The sequence below is a fragment of the Ranitomeya imitator genome, chromosome 1 (assembly GCF_032444005.1).
Source record: "Ranitomeya imitator isolate aRanImi1 chromosome 1, aRanImi1.pri, whole genome shotgun sequence".
Taxonomy (NCBI): Eukaryota; Metazoa; Chordata; class Amphibia; order Anura; family Dendrobatidae; genus Ranitomeya; species Ranitomeya imitator.
The window spans coordinates 768082559-768103480 of record NC_091282.1 but is presented as its reverse complement, the minus strand read 5'-3'; the positions used below and the strand labels follow the sequence as shown (position 1 = coordinate 768103480).

Here is a 20922-nt window from a genome sequence, read left to right as displayed (position 1 = left end):
ACGTGGGCTGCGTAATATACAATGTGGGCTGCGCAATATACAACGTGGGCTGCGTGATATGCTACGTGGGCTGTGCAATATACTACGTGGGCAGCGCAATATACTACGTGGGCTGCGCAATGTACTACGTGGGCTGGGCAAAATACTACATGGGCTGCGCAATATATACTACGTGGGCTGCGCAATATACAACGTGGGCTGCGCAATGTACTATGTGGGCTGCGCAATATACAACGTGGGCTGCGCAATATACGTGAGGTGCGCAATATAAAAGGTGGGCTGCGCAATATTTTACGTGGGCTGCGCAATATACTACGTGGGATTTGCAATATACTACGTGGGCTGCGCAATATACTACTTGGGGTGCGCAATATACTACGTGGGCTACGCAATATACTACGTGGGCTGGGCAATGTACTACGTGGGCTGCGCAATGTACTACGTGGGCTGGGCAATGTACTACGTGGGCTGCGCAATGTACTACGTGGGCTGCGCAATGTACTACGTGGGTGCGCAATGTACTACGTGGGCTGCGCAATGTACTGTGTGGGCTGCGCAATGTATTGCGTGGGCTGCGCAATGTACTGCGTGGGCTGTGTAATGTACTGCGTGGGCTGCGCAATGTACTGCGTGGGCTGCGCAATGTACTGCGTAGGCTGTGCAATATACTACGTGGGCTGTGCTATACACTACACATACATGTTCTAGAATACCCGATGCGTTAGAATCGGGCTACCATCTAGTAATAATAATAAAATTCTAATGGAGCTACTGCACTCTCATGTAACCCTGACCTCAGAGCAAGTCGCCTTATACTTTCCAGTCAAGGCTAACAACAGGTTCCTATCTAAGTTAGCCTCATTTATACTAATGGCCAGCAAACTTCTAATACCGCATGGTGGCGCACAACCAACACTCCTTTCAAGAAACAACTGCTCCTTAAAATAGACCAGCTCGACCACAGTGAAGAGTTAGTTGCACTCCCCCACCATAATTTAATGCCTTTCCGCAAAATTTGGTTGCCGTGGCAGAAATACAATTTCCCTCAAAGTTCGTCTCCCTAACCACTGCACTCACATAAATGATCGATTCTATTGCAGACTAAACATCACCTCCTTTTAGAATGGATTAGAAGGAACCAAATCTCTGTCAAATTACGAGATAGGTGACACAAGTGACAAACACTCCCATCTACTCCTACCACTTCCTTCCTCCTGTGCCCTAAGTCATTCCTACCTACATTCCTTCCTCCTGTAGCCCAGTTAACCCTACCCACCTTCCTTCCTCCTGTGCCCCTAATTACCCCTACCCACCTTCCTTCCTCCTGTGCCCCTAGTTACTCCTACCCACCTTCCTTCCTCCTGTGCCCCTAGTTCCTCCTACCTACCTTCCTTCCTACTGTGCCCCTTGCTACCCCTACCCACCTTCCTTCCTCCTGTGCCCCTAGTTAGCCCTACCCACCTTCGTACCTCCTGTGCCCCTAGTTACCCCTGCCCACCTTCCTTCCTCCTGTGCCCCTAGTTCCTACCTACCTTCCTTCCTACTGTGCCCCTTGTTACCCCTACCCACCTTCCTTCCTCCTGTGCCCCTAGTTAGCCCTACCCACCTTCGTACCTCCTGTGCCCCTAGTTAGCCCCTACCCACCTTCTTTTTTCAAGGATGATATTCTGTTGATCACATCACACTTCACAGAACAAAAAAGGAACAACTTCTCGATATGCTATAAAATGCCCTACATAATCAAAAAGATCTGGAGGTTATGAACATAGAATATCTTCTAAACATTCATTTTTTTTACTTTGTACCTGTAAAACTACCTATATCTGGGACCTACCTCCTGACAGCACCATGGATGTTGTTCTTATCCTTTCAGGGACAGCAAACACACAAGAGGTTAAAAAAATACCCTCCCATCCACCTCCCTCAGTGCTTTTTCCAAGTACCACACCAGGATTGATGCAACTTATGTTTTATTAAATTCCCATACAATGTTAAATCACAATAGTAATAGGAAATCATAAGGGAAGGAACTAACCATGCTGTCAGGATGGACTCCTGGAAACATAATTACCAGTAGGTCTAATCCCCATTTTCCGGGACGTCCCTCCTGATAGCACCAAGGAGAATACCAAAGTACCTCCTTCTAGGGTGGGACCACTGCTTGGAGAACTTTCCTTCCAAAAGCAGTTTGTTGACCTGACATCCAATGTATAATGTTTACAAAACGTATTCATTCTGGCCCAAGTTGCTGCCCTACTAATTTGTTCCACCAAGGTCCCTGCTCTTTCAGGCCTGGAGGTGCCAACTGCTCTAGTCGAGTGGGCTTTTAGGTTCCCTGGAGAGAAGATCTTCTCTGAACTATAGGCTAGATTTTATCCATCTAGATATAGTGGGTTTGGAAGCTTTCTTCCCCTTTTTCTGCCCCTGTATTGAACGAATAGGTTGGTATCCTGCTTCCACTCACGTGTGGCCTCTATGTAACTAATGACCACCTGTCTTACATCCAAGTCATAGAAGAGGTGCTCCTTTTTGGTTTTTAGGATGTTGACAAAAGGAGGGTAAGACTATTTCCTGATTTATGTTCTGGGTAGATACTACCTTAAGCAATAAAGTAGGATCGAGTCTAAAGATTATCCGATCTTCCAGGATCTGAAGATACAGATCCTGGATGGACAGGGCCTGTGTCTCCCCCACTCTTTTAGTGGAAGTAATTGCTACTAAAAATGCTGTTTTAAATGTTAGTCTTGCAGTGTATATGTCCTCTGAGCGCACCTAATGGAGTTTACTTAGGGCATTAAGAACTAAGTTTAAGTCCCATGGGGCATAGATCTTCTTATAGTGGGTCTTAAGGTACCGTCACATTAAGCGACGCAGCAGCGATATAGGCAACGATGCCGATCGCTGCAGCGTCGCTGTTTCGTCGCTGTGTGGTCGCTGGAGAGCTGTCACACAGACAGCTCTCCAGCGACCAACGATGCCGAAGTCCCCTGGTAACCAGGGTAAACATCGGGTTACTAAGCGCAGGGCCACGCATAGTAACCCGATGTTTACCCTGGTTACCATTGTAAAAGTTAAAAAAAACAAACAGTAAATACTTACATTCCGGTGTATGTCCCTCGCCGTTAGCTTCCCTGCACTGTGTCAGCGCCGGCCGGCCGTAAAGCACAGCGGTGACGTCACCGCTGTGCTTTACGGCCGGCCAGCGCTCACAGTCAGTGCGGGAAGCTGACGGCGAGGGGACAGACACCGGAATGTAAGTATGTACTGTTTGTTTTTTTTTACATTTACAATGGTAAGCAGAGTAAACATCGGGTTACTAAGCGTGGCCCTGCGCTTAGTAACCCGATGTTTACCCTGGTTACCAGTGAAAACATCGCTGAATCGGCGTCACACACGCCGATTCAGCGATGTCTGCGGGAGATCCAGCGACGAAATAAAGTTCTGGCCTTTCTGCTCCGACCAACGATGTCACAGCAGGATTCAGATCGCTGCTGCGTGTCAAACACAACGATATCGCTATCCAGGACGCTGTAACATCACAGATCGCTAGCGATATCATTGTTAAGTTGTTCCGTGTGAAGGTACCTTTAGCCTCTGCATTGCTCTAGTGAATTTGGTCACCCACGGGTGAGAGGCTGGGGGATGGTCAAAAAAACACTTAACGCTGATATCTGGACCTTTAGTGTGCTTGGCCGAAGACCCCTATTAAAGGGAATCTGTCAACCCCTGGGACACTTTTCAGCTATTACTATAGGCATACAAGTAATAGAAATGCTAATCTAGTCTTACCTGTATGCCTCATAGTTGCTGTCTACATGTGGAGAAATAGACTCTTATTTCATTATGCTAATGATTTCTTCCAGGCTCTGGGGCATGTGGTGCCAGGAAGCAATCCCTGCCTCCGCTCTTCATTATACCATCACCCCCCTCTGCACATCACACTGACCTATGACGTGCAGTTGTGGTGCTTGAATCCCGAGCATGCGCACTGCACTATTTCAACAATCTGCGCCCCTTTTTTCTTTCTATGATCCAGTCCTTGTGTGCAGGCGCTGGAGCACAAGAACACTGAATACACTGACCATAAAGAGAAGGAAAAGGTACAGATTGTCGCTCAAGTGCAGGGCGCATGTGTGAGATTCTGGAGCCACAACTGACCGATTCAGACATAAACCCTGTGGCTGATTTCAGTAATGGGAGGAAAGCTAAGATGTCCTTCCTAGGTGTCATCTTGCTTAAATGTTCCTCCAGTTGCCCGATCCAAAAGAACATGGGTTGAGCTGATGGTTCCCAGGCTCTTTTCAGGTTACCTACCTTCCTATCCATTGGCTCCTTAAGGCTTGGCTTGAAAAGTCTTCAAATGATATTGAATTCTTTTTAGCAACTTTAGCAACTGGTACTTCAATCTTGGGGATTTCTTCCCAATTATTAATGTCCTCAGGCTTGAAGGGTAACCGAATTCTGAAATCGCAGGGTATGACTAGCCGTTTTTCCACTTCCTCCCATTCTTACAGGATCATTGCAGGGATTTGGTTATTTACTGGGAACACCCTCTTGCTTTTGGGATCTCAGACCCCCAAACATTTCATCCTCGATTAACTGCGATTTCTGAGCTTCCTCCACCTGCATAGTATTGCGGACCGCCTGAATGAGCTTGTCAGTATCCTCCGAGGAATACAGATATCTTTACCCACATCCGGGGGCTCTGAGATTATTTCACCCTCTTCCTCCTGATCAAATCCTAGAATCCTAGGGATTGCAGTTCTTCTGAGCTCAATTCCATTTCTCATCTTGGTCTTTTAGCAAGTGGAACCGGTTGGGGAGTCTGTGGAGGAGCAAGGATAGAAATAGAGGCCTGAACCTCCGCTCGAATCATGGACCTCATCTCTGATAGGAATGTTGGCTGTTCATTCCTAACAATCTTATTGGTGCATCCTTCACATAACTGTTTCCCATAGACCACGGTCAATTTTATGCTGCAAATGGGGCATCTCTTGGACTTCCCAAAGGCCTTGCCCGACCTCTTGGGGGTAGGGAGTGATGTAGCAGGAGTTCCCTTGTCCTGAATTGTAACAAGAAAAAAGTGGGGAAAGACTCTCAGGATCTTTTAACGTCTTGCGTGTTTCTTGTCCCTGAAAGGCTAAGAAGGATAACCTGCATGGTGTTGTCACGATGGACTCCTGGAAACATATTTACCTGTTGTTCTAATCCACGTTTTTCATAACAAATTTATGGTTTTGGCTTTATTATATGTACTTTATACTTGATTTTCCTGATAAAACATTGAAAAGACACATTAAAGGGGTTGTCCACTACTAGGACAACCCCTTTTATACTAAATGTTCGGCCCCGATAAAATAATGTACTGACCTCCCGTGCCCACGATGTCAGCATTTGCTCTCCCCGGGGCTCTTGTGCGGTTGACACGTGACTCCGGCATCCAATCAGCACTGGCGTCACTGTCTCCGTCTTCAGACAAACTGAACATGAAGAGGAAGTGTGGGTTACGTCTAATCCCCAACTTCTTCTTCATGTTCAGTTTGTCTGGAAGTGGAGACACTGACGCCAAAGCTGATTGGATGCCGGCATCATGTGTCACAACACCGTATCACAGCCACGGGAACGGAGCTGGCACGGGATGCGAGTATAGGTTTTAAGGGGGGCCAAACACTAGTAGTGGACAACCCCTTTAAGGGAATAAAAATGGTCAGCAGAGTGCTCACGTGACGGCCTCCGTGTGAGCTTCCTCTGCCAGCAGCAGAATCTTCTTCTCCGCCTCCTTCTCCAAACGTTGCTGTGGACAACAAACAAAGAAAACCAAATGAGATCCTGAAAATGCAGATGAATGCACCAGCAGAATACGTGGGACCCAACGATTCCGGGGTGATGGACAGTGCACAGAGGTTTACCGCCCATCTGTCTTCTGACAGCTCTCTCCCAGGTTTGTTCTAGACGCTGCAGATAAGTCATGTCATATTGCCCAGTAATTTAGAGCTGTTGCTTTTGGAAAGCATTGTGTGAAATCTCTGCTTGTAATACAACTGGGCATTTCCCTAGAGTGTGCTCTCAGGGCAGCACGGCCCATCACATCCCGGCAGTGTCTAGGAAGGCGGGGTAAAGTTTCATGCAGAGTCCAAAATCTGAAGAAGCCCCGCCCAGTTGCACTACAGAGATTTCACATAGTGAGCTCCAGAAGAAACAAATGCCAATTACTCTGCAATAGAATGACGAAATGCAAAACCCGTAAACAACAACAACGTTTTTAATGAGGCATTTAACTCTAATTTTTTGAGCAAGTGACAGACCCTCTTTAGGAGGTTTATCTGCTTTCACAAGTAACATTACCTTCTCTTCGATGAAGTGCTTTTCTGTGGCAGACAGAGCTTTTTCATGATCCTTTGTGGCTCTGAGGAGCCTGTCTTTAATCTGAGGGATAGATCATGAATGTAAAAGAGGAGTCCATCTCCTTTATTGTTGACACACATGCCGGGGGAAAGTACAACCTCATCCAATTCTCGCTCTAGTTCTGCTTTTTGTCTGCGGAATTCCTTCATCATTCTGAACTCGGACTGAATGACTTGCATCTCATGGGCTCTATGGGAACATTCCTCTTCCAGACACGAAATCTGCTTCTTATATGTCTCCACCTTGAAAAGAATACCATTTTCACTGATTGATAAGGTCATTGGGCCAGAAAGGCAAAGTATGAGTGGACAATAACTCCCAGCATCACACACAATGTCAGCTACCAAATAGCCATGTAAGGATAAGTACCGGGCCGCTACTGTGACCTGCGCGGACTCCGATGTTCCAACTAAATGGCCCCTGATCTTGGCACACACTAAGAACAGAACAGACACAAGAAAGCTGAAATATGTAAAATGAAGTAAATCACCCACAAAAACTAAGGGCAGCTGTCTGAATAGCCCCACAGGCAAAGCGGGTCCACAAGAACTACGGACAGCACACCACACAGACGCAGCAACACACAGACACAGCAGCCCCACAAGAACTACGGACAGCACACCACACAGACGCAGCAACACACAGACACAGCAGCCCCACAAGAACTACGGACAGCACACCACACAGATGCAGCAACACACAGACACAGCAGCCCCACAAGAACTACGGACAGCGCAGTACACAAACGCAGCAACACACAGACATAGCAGCACCACATGAACTACGGACAGCACACCACACAGACACAGCAACACAAAGACACAGCAGCACCACAAGAACTACGGACAGCGCAGCACAGACGCAGCAACACAGACACAGCAGCCCCACAAAAACTACGGACAGCACACTACACAGACGCAGCAACACACAGACACAGCAGCCCCACAAGAACTACGGACAGCACACGACACAGACGCAGCAACACAGACACAGCAGCCCCACAAGAACTACGGACAGCGCAGCACAGACGCACCAACACACAGAGATAGCAGCCCCACAAGAACTACGGACAGCACACCACACAGACACAGCAACACACAGACATAGCAGCCCCACAAGAACTACGGACAGCACACCACACAGACGCAGCAATACACAGAAATAGCAGCCCCACAAGAACTACGGACAGCACACCACACAGACACAGCAACATAGACATAGCAGCCCCACAAGAACTACGGACAGCGCACCACACAGACGCAGCAACATACAGACATAGCAGCCCCACAAGAACTAACGACAGCACACCACACAGACACAGCAACACACAGACACAGCAGCCCCACAAGAACTACGGACAGCACACCACACAGACGCAGCAACAGACACAGCAGCCCCACAAGAACTACGGACAGCACACCACACAGACATAGCAACACACAGACATAGCAACCCCACAAGAACTACGGACAGCACACCACACAGACGCAGCAACAGACACAGCAGCCCCACAAGAACTACGGACAGCACACCACACAGACACAGCAACACACAGACATAGCAGCCCCACAAGAACTATGGACAGCACACCACACAGATGCAGCAACACAGACACAGCAGCCCCACAAGAACTACGGACAGCACAGCCACACACAAACACAACAGCCCCACAAGAACTAAGGACAGTACACTACACAAATGCAGCAACACAAAGCAGCCCCACAAGACCTAGGGACAGCACACCACACAGACACAGCAACACACAGACACAGCAGCCCCACAAGAACTAAGGACAGCACATCACACAGAGGAAGCAACACACAAACACAGCAGCTCCACAAGAACTAAGGACAGCACACCACATGGACGCAGCAACACACAGACATAGCAGCCCCACAAGAACTAAGAACAGCACACCACACAGACGCAGCAACACACAAACACAGCAGTCCCACAAGAACTAAGGACAGCACATCACACAGAGGAAGCAACACACAAACACAGCAGCTCCACAAGAACTAAGGACAGCAAACCACACGGACGCCGCAACTCACAGACATAGCAGCCCCACAAGAACTACAGACAGCGCAGCAACACACAGACACAGCAGCCCCACAAGAACTAAGGACAGCACACTACACAAACACAGCAACAAAAAGCAGCCCCACAAGACCTAGGGATAGCACACCACACAGACACAGCAACATACAGACACAGCAGCACCACAAGACATATGGACAGCACACCACACAGATGCAACACACAGAAATGGCAGCACAAGACATAAGGACAGCACAGCAGACAGACACAACTCAGAGACACAGCAGCCCCACAAGAACTACGGACAGCACACAGACTCAGCAACACACAGACACAGGAGCCCCACAAGAACTAAGAAAAGCATACCACAGACACGGCAACACAAAGAAATAGCAGCCCCACAAAGACTAAGGACAGCACCCACACCACACAGACGCCCAACAAGAACTAAGGACAGTGCACCAACACACAGGCACAGCAGCCCCACAAGAACTAAGAACAGCACACAGACGCATCAACACACAGACATAAAAAACTGGAGTAAAAGGAGTAACAAGTAAACATGAAAAAAGTTTAATAAGTAATCCACATGAAAAACAGCTTATGGTGCAAAAAGGAATGTGAGGCAAGACAAGGATATACAAACGAAGTACTAGCCATAAGTCATTCCATCATCATAGGTGAGAATGTGTGAAGCTATGACTGGGTAAAACAGAGGCACATCCACATAGGTATAATTAGGGTCTATGAGTCAAGTGGTTAAAATACTGTAGATGACCCCATTGGTCGGCTTCCTGTACACACATCATTCATTGGCTTACTGTAAACAATATCATCCACCAAGTGTTTGCACATAATACGCCAAAGTCTTGGTGCAATCACATGATTATATCCGCCACACTGTCTCCACACTCATGATGATCGTCTCTATATTAAACATATGTACTGGGGACAGGCTACAAGAGTGACGCTGCTGGAGGACAACAGTCTGTCGTAATTACAGTGCCTGGAAAATAGCCACCCGATGACACTCACCAGCCTCACTCGCTCCTCTTCTGCTGACTTCTTCTGCGTCACCAGGTGATTTTGCAGTTTTTCAATCTTTAGAAGAAGTAATGGAGATAGTTACTGCAGTGATAATCGGCCCCTGGTGACCATTGGACCACTAGACTACACAACTACCACACTGCAAGCAAGAACTCACAATTTACCCAGGAAAATTGTGGGATGAGCTAGCACTCAACGGTGAGGAGGTATTAAAAAAAAACAGAAGGAAAAGAAATCAGGACACAATCCTAGAGCCAGGATGTGGAGTATCTGGCAGTTATCAGTCTCTACGTTGCTTCCATTCTTGCAGTGAAGAACGGAGACTGCTTCACATTGAGACATTTAAGCAGAGCGAGACACAGGCCATCAGCAAGGTCTGCAAAGGATTCCAACCTTGGCCTACTCAATAATTCTTAAATATACAGTATATGCTGATCTTCCAGTAAAAAACATCAATTGCAAATGTACAATGATTATACTGCTGTGTGGTTCTAAAATAACTCCCAGGCAGTACGCCCTCTGGCTTGGGTTATATTTGACTCAGATCTTTCCTTCACTCCCTATATCCGATCACTCACTCGCTCAAGTCACCTCAAAAACATCTCTAGACTTTGACCTTTCCTCACATTTTGACTCTTACTGTCGCTCTTATTATCGTCTGGAGTATTGCAACTCTCTACTAATCGGTCTCCCTCTTTCTAAAATTTCTCCTTTTCAATCCATCCTGAATGTAGCAGCCAAAGTCATGTTCCTGTCCAAACGCTACATTGATGCCTCCACCCTGTGCCAGTCATGACACTGGATACCCATCTAGAGAGTACGATATAAACAAATTACTCTCACCCACAACACTCTCTACAGTGCCACCCCACCCTACATCTCCTTCTCATCTCTGTCTACCTCCCTACCTGTCATCTCCACTGCTGCACCACCCTACATCTCCTCCTCATCTGTCTATCACCCTACCTGTCCTCTCCACAGTGCTGAACCATCCTACTTCTCCTCATCTCTGTCTACCACCCTACCTGTTCTCTCCAGCTTGCCGCCCCACCCTACATCTCCTCATCTCTTTGTACCACCCTACCTGTCCTCTCCACAGTGCTGCACTGCCCTACATATCCTCCTCATCTGTCTACAACCCTACCTGTCCTCTCCACAGTGCCGCACCACTCTACATCTCATCTGTTTACTATGCTTCCTGTTCTCCCAACAGTGCCACACCATATAATAATAATAATAATTTTTATTTATGTAGCGCCAACATATTCCGCAGCGCTTTACAAATTATAGAGGGGACTTGTACGGACAATAGACATTACAGCATAACAGAAATCACAGTTCAAAATAGATACCAAGAGGAGTGAGGGCCCTGCTCGCAAGCTTACAAACTATGGGGAAAAGGGGAGACACGAGAGGTGGATGGTAACGATTGCTTTAGTTATTCGGACCAGCTATAGTGTAAGGCTCAGGTGTTCATGTAAAGCTGCATGAACCAGTTACCTGCCTAAGTATGTAGCAGTACAGACACAGAGGGCTATTAACTGCATAAAGTGTATGAGAACATGATGCGAGGAACTTTTATTTTTTTATTTTTTTTTTTTTATTATAAATAGGCCACACAGGGATCGTTAGGTTAATGCATTGAGGCGGTAGGCCAGTCTGAACAAATGAGTTTTTAGGGCACGCTTAAAACTGTGGGGATTGGGGATTAATCGTATTAACCTAGGTAGTGCATTCCAAAGAATCGGCGCAGCGCGTGTAAAGTCTTGGAGACGGGAGTGGGAGGTTCTGATTATTGAGGATGCTAACCTGAGGTCATTAGCGGAGCGGAGGGCACGGGTAGGGTGGTAGACTGATACCAGGGAGGAGATGTAGGGTGGTGCTAAGCCATGGAGTGCTTTGTGGATGAGGGTAGTAGTTTTGTACTGGATTCTGGAGTGGATGGGTAGCCAGTGTAATGACTGGCACAGGGTAGAGGCATCGGTGTAACGGTTGGTGAGGAATATGATCCTGGCTGCAGCATTCAGGACAGATTGGAGCGGGGAGAGTTTTGCAAGAGGGAGGCCGATTAGTAGAGAGTTACAATAGTCCAGACGAGAATGAATAAGTAAAACAGTAAGAGTTTTTGCAGAGTCGAAAGTAAGAAAAGGGCGAATTCTAGAAATGTTTTTGAGATGCAGGTAAGAAGAGCGAGCCAGTGATCGGATGTAGGGGGGGAATGAAAGGTCAGAATCAAGGATGACCCCAAGGCAGCGGGCATGTTGCTTTGGAGTAATGGTGGAACCGCACACGGAGATGGCAATGTCTGGCAAAGGTAGGTTAGTAGAGGGAGAGAACACGAGGAGTTCAGTTTTTGACAGGTTTAGTTTCAGATAGAGGGAGGACATGATGTTAGAGACAGCGGTAAGACAATCACTGGTGTTTTCTAAAAAGGTCGGTGTGATATCAGGAGAAGAAGTGTATAATTGGGTGTCGTCAGCATAGAGATGGTACTGGAAACCAAATCTACTGATTGTTTGTCCAATAGGGGCAGTATACAACGAGAAGAGTAGGGGGCCTAGGACTGATCCTTGAGGAACCCCAACAGTAAGGGGAAGGTGAGAGGAGGAGGAACCAGCAAAACATACAGTGAAGCATCGGTCAGAGAGATAGGAGGAGAACCAGGAGAGAACGGTGTCCTTGAGGCCGATGGAGCGGAGCATAGTGAGGAGGAGCTGATGATCCACAGTGTCGAATGCTGCAGAGAGATCCAAGAGAATTAGCATGGAGTAGTGACCATTAGATTTAGCTGTTAGTAGGTCATTAGAGACTTTAGTGAGGGCAGTTTCAGTAGAGTGTAAAGAGCGGAAGCCAGATTGAAGAGGGTCGAGAAGAGAGTTATCTGAGAGATAGCGGGTAAGACGGGAGTGGACCAGGCGTTCGAGGAGTTTAGAGATGAAGGGAAGATTAGAGACAGGTCTATAATTAGCGGCACAGTTTTGATCGAGGGATGGTTTTTTAAGTAATGGATGTATGATGGCATGCTTAAATGAGGAGGGAAAAATACCGGAAGTGAGGGAAAGGTTGAATATTTTTGTTAGGTGAGAGGTGACAGCCGGGGAAAGGGACTGGAGGAGATGTGATGGAATGGGGTCACTGGTGCAAGTGGTCGGGCGAGAAGATGCAAGGAGCCTGCTTACTTCTTCTTCTGTAACTGCTTCAAAGTCAGAGAGTGAACTAGATGCAGTGGGGGAGGGAGGACAGTGCATGGTATGAAGAGATTGGGAGATGATTTCCTGTCGAATGTGGTCAATTTTTTCTTTGAAGTAATTGGCCAGATCGTCAGCACGGAGATCAGTGGTTGGGGCCTGCTCTCTTGGGTTGAGTAGGGACTGGAACGTGTCAAAGAGACGTTTAGGGTTATTGGACAGGGAGGTGATGAGGGTGTTGAAGTAGGTTTGTTTGGAGAGGTGAAGGGCAGAATTGTATGTCTTTAGCATGAACTTATAATGGATGAAACCAGCATCCTACATCTCCTCATTTCTGTCTACTATGCTACCCATCCACTCCACAGTGCTGCACCACCCTACATCTGTTCATCTGTCTACCACCCTATTAGTCCTCTTCAGTGCTGCATCACCCTACATCTCATCTTTCTAGCACCCTACCTGTCCTCTCCACAGTGCTGCACCGCCCTACATAGCCTCCTTATCTGTCTACAACCCTACCTGTCCTCTCTACAGTGCTGCACCAACCTACATCTCCTCTTTATCGCCGTCTACCACTAGTGATGAGTGAGTGTACTCGTTGCTTGGGTTTTCCCGAGCACGCTCGGATGACCTCCGAGTGTTTATGACTGCTCAGAGATTTAGTTTTCATGGCAGCAGTTGAATGATTTACAGCTACTAGCCAGGCTGAGTATATGTGGGGGCTGACTGGTTGCTAGGGAATCCCCCATTGTAATCAAGCAGGCTATTAGCTTGATAAATTTTCAGAGGTCACCCGAGCGTGCTCGGGAAAACCCGAGCAACAAGTACACTCGCTCATCACTATCTACCACCCTAACTCTCCTCTCCAGTGCTGCACCACCCTACATATCCTCATCTGTCTACATCCCTGTTATGATTAGGTAATTCAGAACCACAATGGACCTTGAAGTTCAGAGCACACAAGTGACCTGACAAAAACCACAAAACATAGGACGAGCTCTGAGACGTGGGAACTCTGCTGACCGCAATCCCTAAACCTATCAAACCACACTAGAGGTAGCCGTGGATTGCGCCTAACGCTCCCTATGCAACTCGGCACAGCCTGAGAAACTAGCTAGCCTGAAGATAGAAAAATAAGCCTACCTTGCCTCAGAGAAATTCCCCAAAGGAAAAGGCAGCCCCCCACATATAATGACTGTGAGTTAAGATGAAAATACAAACACAGAGATGAAATAGATTTAGCAAAGTGAGGCCCGACTTACTGAATAGACCGAGGATAGGAAAGATAGCTTTGCGATCAACACAAAAACCTACAAACAACCACGCAGAGGGGCAAAAAGACCCTCCGCACCGACTAACGGTACGGAGGTGCTCCCTCTGCGTCTCAGAGCTTCCAGCAAGCAAGCAAAACCAAAAAAGCAAGCTGGACAGAAAAAATAGCAACAAAAGTAACACAAGCAGAACTTAGCTTATGCTGAGCAGACAGGCCACAGGAACGATCCAGGAGGAAGCAAGACCAATACTAGAACATTGACTGGAGGCCAGGATCAAAGCACTAGGTGGAGTTAAATAGAGCAGCACCTAACGACTTAACCTCATCACCTGAGGAAGGAAACTCAGAAGCCGCAGTACCACTCGTGACCACAAGAGGGAGCTTGATCACAGAATTCACAACACATCCCTACCTGTCCTCTCCACAGTGCCGCACCACTCTACATATCATCTATTTACTATGCTCAGCGCCGCCATCAGGGCATTACTGCCCTGACTGGCGTACGGGGCCCGGTGGGCAGAGGGGAGGGGCATTGGGCCCCGTCTCTTCTGCTCATCGGGCCCAGGCCCCAGCGACAGGCTTCTATTGGTAACTGAACCTGCGTCCGAGACGCAAGTTCAACTACGCTACTGCAGCCTTGCGGGCCCGCATGGCAATGGTTAAAGCCGCCAGCCAATCGGAGGCTGGCAGCTGATGTCAGCGCGCATCGCTGGCGTATGACGTCATTGTCATTCGCCGGTGAGTGCGCGCTGAAACGCTGGGAGGGATTTCTGCCGCAGGAGCACGGCAAGCTAAGAAGAATGGTTTTCTTATTTTTTTTAATTATTTTTATTGAAAGCGGCAAGCCACAATATGTCACCGGCAGAATGGAGACACATGGACCAAGTGTCTCCATTCAGCTCGGTGCAGAATGGAGACAAGGGGGCAGAATGGAGACATAGGGCAGAATGGAGACAAGGGGCAGATTGGAGACACAGGCAGAATGTAGACAAGGGGGCAGACTGGAGACAAGGGGCAGAATGGAGACAAGGGGGCAGAATGGAGACAAGGGGAAGATTGGAGACGGGGCAGAATAGAGACAAGGTGCAGAATTGAGACATGGGGCAGATTGGAGACACAGGGGGAAGAATGGAGACAGGTGGCAGAATGGAGACACGGCAGAATGGAGACGGGACAAAAATGGAAACACGGGGCAGGATTGGAGACACAGGGGGCAAGAATGGAGAAACGAGGGCAGAATGGAGACAGGAAGCAGAATGGAGAAGGGGCAGAATGGAGACACGGGCAAATTGGAGACACAAGGGGAAGAATGGAGACAGATGGCAGAATGGAGACACGGGGGCAGAATGGAGACACGGGGGCAGGATTGGAGACACGGGGGCAGGATTGGAGACACGGGGGCAGGATTGGAGACACGGGGCAGGATTGGAGACACGGGGGCAGGATTGGAGACACGGGGGCAGGATTGGAGACACGGGGGCAGGATTGGAGACATGGGGGCAGAATGGAGACAAGGGGCAGATTGGAGACAAGTGGGCAGAATGGAGACAAGGGGAAGATTGGAGACACGGGGGCAGAATGGAGACGAGGGGGCAGAATGGAGACATGGGGGTAGAATCGAGACAAGGGGCAGAATCAAGACAAGGGGCAGATTGGAGACAAGGGGGCTGAATGAAGATAAGGGGGCAGAATCGAGACACGGGACAGAATGGAGACACGGGGCAGAATGGAGACGAGGGGGCAGAATGGAGACGAGGGGGCAGAATGGAGACACGGCAGGATGGCAGACACGGGGGCAGGATTGGAGTCGGGGGGCAGACTGGAGACGGGGCAGAATGGAGACACGGGTTTAGATGGGCGACACGGGGGCAGATGGGAGACACGGGGGCAGATGGGAGACACAGGGCAGATGGGAGACATGGGGTGCAGGATTGGAGACAGATGGGGCAGGATCATGGGACAGATGGGGGAGGATGGAGACAGATGGTGTAGGATCATGGGGTAGGATGGATACGATGGAGACAGATGGGGCAGGATCATGGGGCAGGATGGGGAGATCGTATGGGGCAGGATGGGACATCACATGGGGCAGAATAGGAGAACGTATGGCTGGAGCCAGGAACGAGACACACGGGGCCAGGATGGGGGATATTATTACATATGGGCCAATTAAGGGATATCATTACTGCAGTGATTTATTTATTTTATTTTTTGAGGATACGGTTTTAAATGAAGGGGGAGGTCCTGTTACGGTGCAGAGCATCACTGTCGCTTTTTTTCTTCATCTGTTGTAGTTTAGAATTTGGGAGAAAAAAAAGTAATGTGTTCTGCAAGCGGTGCTCTAGATAACTAATTTCCTGCAGAAAGGAGCCCTGGCTGGATGAAGTGACGGCGGTCTGTGCTGGATGAAGATTAAAAGCAAATATGAAGGACTTCACCTAGAGACGTCACTGGTGAGTCAGTGTGTTAGCTGTACACTGATGCTATACACTGTATACTATATACAGCGGTCCTGTGTACAATGTCACCAGTGATCACTGTATTACCTTTACATTATACACTATATACAGAGCTCCTGTGTATAATGTCACCGGTGATCACTGTATTACCTGTACACAGACACTGCATACTAAGTACAGCTCTCCTGTGAATACTGGCACTTATGGTGATATTAGTATTGGGTTTTTTTCATTACTGATCAGTATTGTAGTGTTCAGTCACTTTGTGGTGGTAATATGTTGTCCGGCCATGCTGTGGCGGTAATTGTTCCTTGTATGTGCTATTATTTGGTCACTATATGGTGGTAATATGTGGTCTGGTCATGGTGTGGTGGTATTTGTTCATTGTATGTGGCATTATTGGTGATCAAACGGTGGTAATGTGGTCTGGACATGGTGTGGTGGTATTTGTTCCTTGTATGTGGCATTATTAGTGATCACAAGGTGGTAATAGGTGGTCTGGTCATGGTGTGGTGGTATTTGTTCATTGTATGTGGCATTATTAGTGATCACAAGGTGGTAATAGGTGGTCTGGTCATGGTGCAGTGGTAATTGTCCCCTGTATGTGGTATTGGTCATTTTAAAAATTGAAAAATAAATAAAAATATACCTAAATTGTATTGTATATTATAAAAAATGTTTAATAGGTTAGAGTAGGGTAGGGCCCAACCTTGTCATGGTGGTGGCTTTAAAAATCTTTTGACCAAGGACTGTCCAAGGGGTGGAGGCGGGGCTGGGGTGGAGCCTGGGCGGAGTCTCAAGGGGGCCCCGAAAATTTTGCCAGTATGGGGCCCCAAAATTCCTAGTGGCAGCCCTGACTATGCTACCTGTTCTCCCAACATTGCCACACCATCCTACATCTCCTCATTTCTGTCTACTAACACAGTGCTGCACGACCCTACAGCTTCTCCTCATCTCCATCTACCACCCTACCCGTCCTCTCCACAGTACTGAACAACCCTACATCTCCTCCTCATCCGTGCTTCCCTCATTTTTCTAATAGATTGCAGCTTGCGAGCAGGACCCTAACTCCTTTTGTAACTGGTGAACTCTGTGATGTCTTTATTGTCTGTACAATATGCTTATTGTAAAGTGCTGCCAAATATGTTGATGCTACAGAAAAAAAAGTTATTATATTACAGGTGAAAACAGAAGTCATGCTTGTATTGGATGCAAGTCTGACTCCATAAAGTACTTACCAGTGCAGTAACTGTCTTCTCGTGACAGTAAATGAAGAGAGCAGTGAAAGCACGAGGAGGGTGTAAATGACAAGAGCAGTGACAGCGGGAAAAGGGTGTAAATGACAAGAACAGCGACAGCGGGAGGAGGGCGTAAATGATGAGAACAGTGACAGCGGGAGGATGGCGTAAATGACAAGAGCAGTGACAGGGGGAGGAGAAGGGTGCAAATGACGAGAGCAGTGACAGCAGGAGGAGGACGTAAATGACGAGAGCAGTGACAGCGGGAAGAAGGTGTAAATGACAAGAACAGTGACAGCGGGAGGAGGGCGTAAATGATGAGAACAGTGACAGCGGGAGGATGGCGTAAATGACGAGAGCAGTGACAGGGGGAGGAGAAGGGTGCAAATGACGAGAGCAGTGACAGCAAGAGGAGGACGTAAATGACGAGAGCAGTGACAGCGTGAAGAAGGTGTAAATGACAAGAACAGTGACAGCGGGAGGAGGGCGTAAATGATGAGAACAGTGACAGCGGGAGGATGGCGTAAATGACGAGAGCAGTGACAGGGGGAGGAGAAGGGTGCAAATGACGAGAGCAGTGACAGCAAGAGGAGGACGTAAATGACGAGAGCAGTGACAGCGGGAAGAAGGTGTAAATGACAAGAACAGTGACAGCGGGAGGAGGGCGTAAATGATGAGAGCAGTGACAGCGGGAGGAAGGCGTAAATGATGAGAGCAGTGACAGCAGGAGAAGGGTGCAAATGACGAGAGCAGTGACAGCAGGAGGAGGACGTAAATGACAAGACCAGTGACAGCGGGAAGAAGGTGTAAATGACAAGAACAGTGACAGCGGGAAGAGGGCGTAAATGATGAGAACAGTGACAGCGGGAGGAAGGCGTAAATGACGAGAGCAGTGACAGCAGGAGCAGGACGTAAATGACGAGAGCACTGACAGCGGGAGGAGGGCGTAAATGACGAGAGCAGTGACAGCGGGAGGAGGGCGTAAATGATGAGAGCAGTGACAGGGGGAAGAGGGCGTAAATGAACGAGAGCAGTGACAGCGGGAGGAGGGTGTAAATGACGAGAGCAGTGACAGCAAGAGGAGGACGTAAATGACGAGAGCAGTGACAGCAAGAGGGTGTAAATGACGAGAGCAGTGACAGCAAGAGGGTGTAAATGACGAGAGCAATGACAGCGGGAGGAGGGCGTAAATGACGAGAGCAGTGACAGCAGGAGGAGGACGTAAATGACGAGAGCAGTGACAGCGGGAGGAGGACGTAAATGACGAGAGCAGTGACAGCGGGAAGAGGGCGTAAATGACGAGAGCAGTGACAGGGGGAGGAGAGCGTAAATGAACGAGAGCAGTAACAGCGGGAAGAGGGTGTAAATGACAAGAACAGTGACAGCAGGAAGAGGACGTAAATGACGAGAGCAGTGAGAGCAGCACGGGTGAGTGCAGCATGGGCAGCACGGTGGTGCAGGGGTTAGCACTGCAGCCTTGCAGCGCTGGGATCCTGGGTTCTAATCCCACCAAGGACAACATCTGCAAAGAGTTTGTATGTTCTCTCTGTGTTTGCGTGGGTTTCCTCCGGGCACTCCGGTTTCCTCCCACATTCCAAAGACATACTGATAGGGATTCTAGATTGTGAGCCCCACCGGGGAAAGCGATGATAATGTGTGCAAAACTGTAAAGCGCTGCGGAATATGTTAGCGCTATATAAAAATAAAGATTATTATTATTATTAGAGCAGGAGGGCGTAAATGACGAGAGCAGTGACAGCAGGAAGAGGGCGTAAATGACAAGAGCAGTGACAGCGGGAGGAGGACGAAAATGATGAGAACAGTGACAGCGGGAGGAGGACGTAAATAATGAGAACAGTGACAGCGGGAGGAGGACGTAAATGATGAGAGCAGTGACAGCAGGAGGAGGACATAAATGACAAGAGCAATGACAACAGGAGGGTGTAAATGACGAGAGTAGTGACAGTGGGAGGAGGGCATAAATGATGAGAGCAGTGACAGGGGGAGGAGGGTGTAAATGAACGAGAGCAGTGACAGCGGGAGGGTGTAAATGACAAGAGCAGTAACAGAGGGAGCAGGGCGTAAATGAGGAGAGCAGTGACAGTGGGTGCAAACATCAAGAGCAGGAACAGCAGGGGGAGGGCCTAAATTATGAGAACGATGAAAGGGGGAATAGGGTGTAAATGATGAGAACGATGTCAGGGGGAGGAGAAAGGGGCAAGTAGTTAAAGGGGTTACAGTGGAAGGAGGGTGTAAATGATGAGATGGCATTTTTGGCACTTCCTGTATATTTTTTTAACAACGAATGTAGGATGGTCAGGATACAGTGGTGATATGAGAACCAAGTGTAGCAAAAAATATAGAAAGTTTATTAATTAGAACATTGCAAAAATCAAAATCATGCATTAAAACAATGTAAAAAAGTGGATTCTTCGGCCTCGTCTTTGGAGGTGTAACCTAATTTCTGACTTGCTGATGATGATGCCAGTAATTCACATCTTATTTAGCCTGCCCTCCCTGGTTGAGTTAAATACAACTTATTTCTGTTGTATTCCAGCCTACTCCTGACATATTCAAGTTAGCGACTAATTAAAACCTTATGTGCATCCTTTCTGATTGGTCCCATAAATGTAAGAAAAAAATGCTCCTGTAGGTGTGATGCCACCCTCAGACGAAGGCAGTACGTCAAAACGAGCATTGGGGCCTGGCACCACATCCCACTGGAGTAATGACCCATGTTATATACCGCTCTCTTGTCATCTGTTTGCTTATTTCACCTGTTCCTGTCGATTTAAACCATTTTTCATGTAATATATTTTTGATCTAATATATAATTGCCTAGAATACTACTTCCTGCAATTTGTGCTAACTTCCGTGGCTTTGTCCGGAGCTAATGTCCGGAGCTAATGTCCGGAGCTAATGTCCGGAGATTAATTGCCTAGAATACTACTTCCTGCAATTTGTGCCAACTTCCGTGGCTTTGTCCGGAGCTAATGTCCGGAACTAATGTGCGGAGATAATGTCCGGAGCTAATGTCCGGAGCTAATGTCCGGAGATAAGTGACGTCAACAGTGTCCAGTGTCTGATTGGTTGCCGCCTGCTGCGAGCGACCAATCAGAAACGTGCCGTACTGTGACACACTCCGCCCGCCATTTTGGTGTGATTTTTGAATTTTTACCTCACAGCAAGTTTCGACTGCGTGGAGGCGGGCCCAGTGACGTTGCTCTTCAAGCTCCTGCCGAATTTCAAGTATATATGGATTCTAGACTCCC

General features: G+C 48.0%; 1 protein-coding gene across 1 annotated transcript in view; it reads right to left on the bottom strand.

Annotated features, from left to right (window-relative positions):
- BBOF1 (basal body orientation factor 1) overlaps positions 1 to 20922 on the bottom strand; it is a 62220-nt gene that overhangs the window by 19113 nt on the left and 22185 nt on the right. The window contains exons 3-6 of the mRNA XM_069735720.1: positions 9481 to 9546; positions 6504 to 6647; positions 6346 to 6426; positions 5724 to 5794 (exon numbers count right to left, since the gene is read on the bottom strand). Of these exons, the coding sequence (XP_069591821.1) occupies positions 5724 to 5794; positions 6346 to 6426; positions 6504 to 6647; positions 9481 to 9546 (362 nt within the window). The remainder of the gene's footprint in view (positions 1 to 5723; positions 5795 to 6345; positions 6427 to 6503; positions 6648 to 9480; positions 9547 to 20922) is intronic.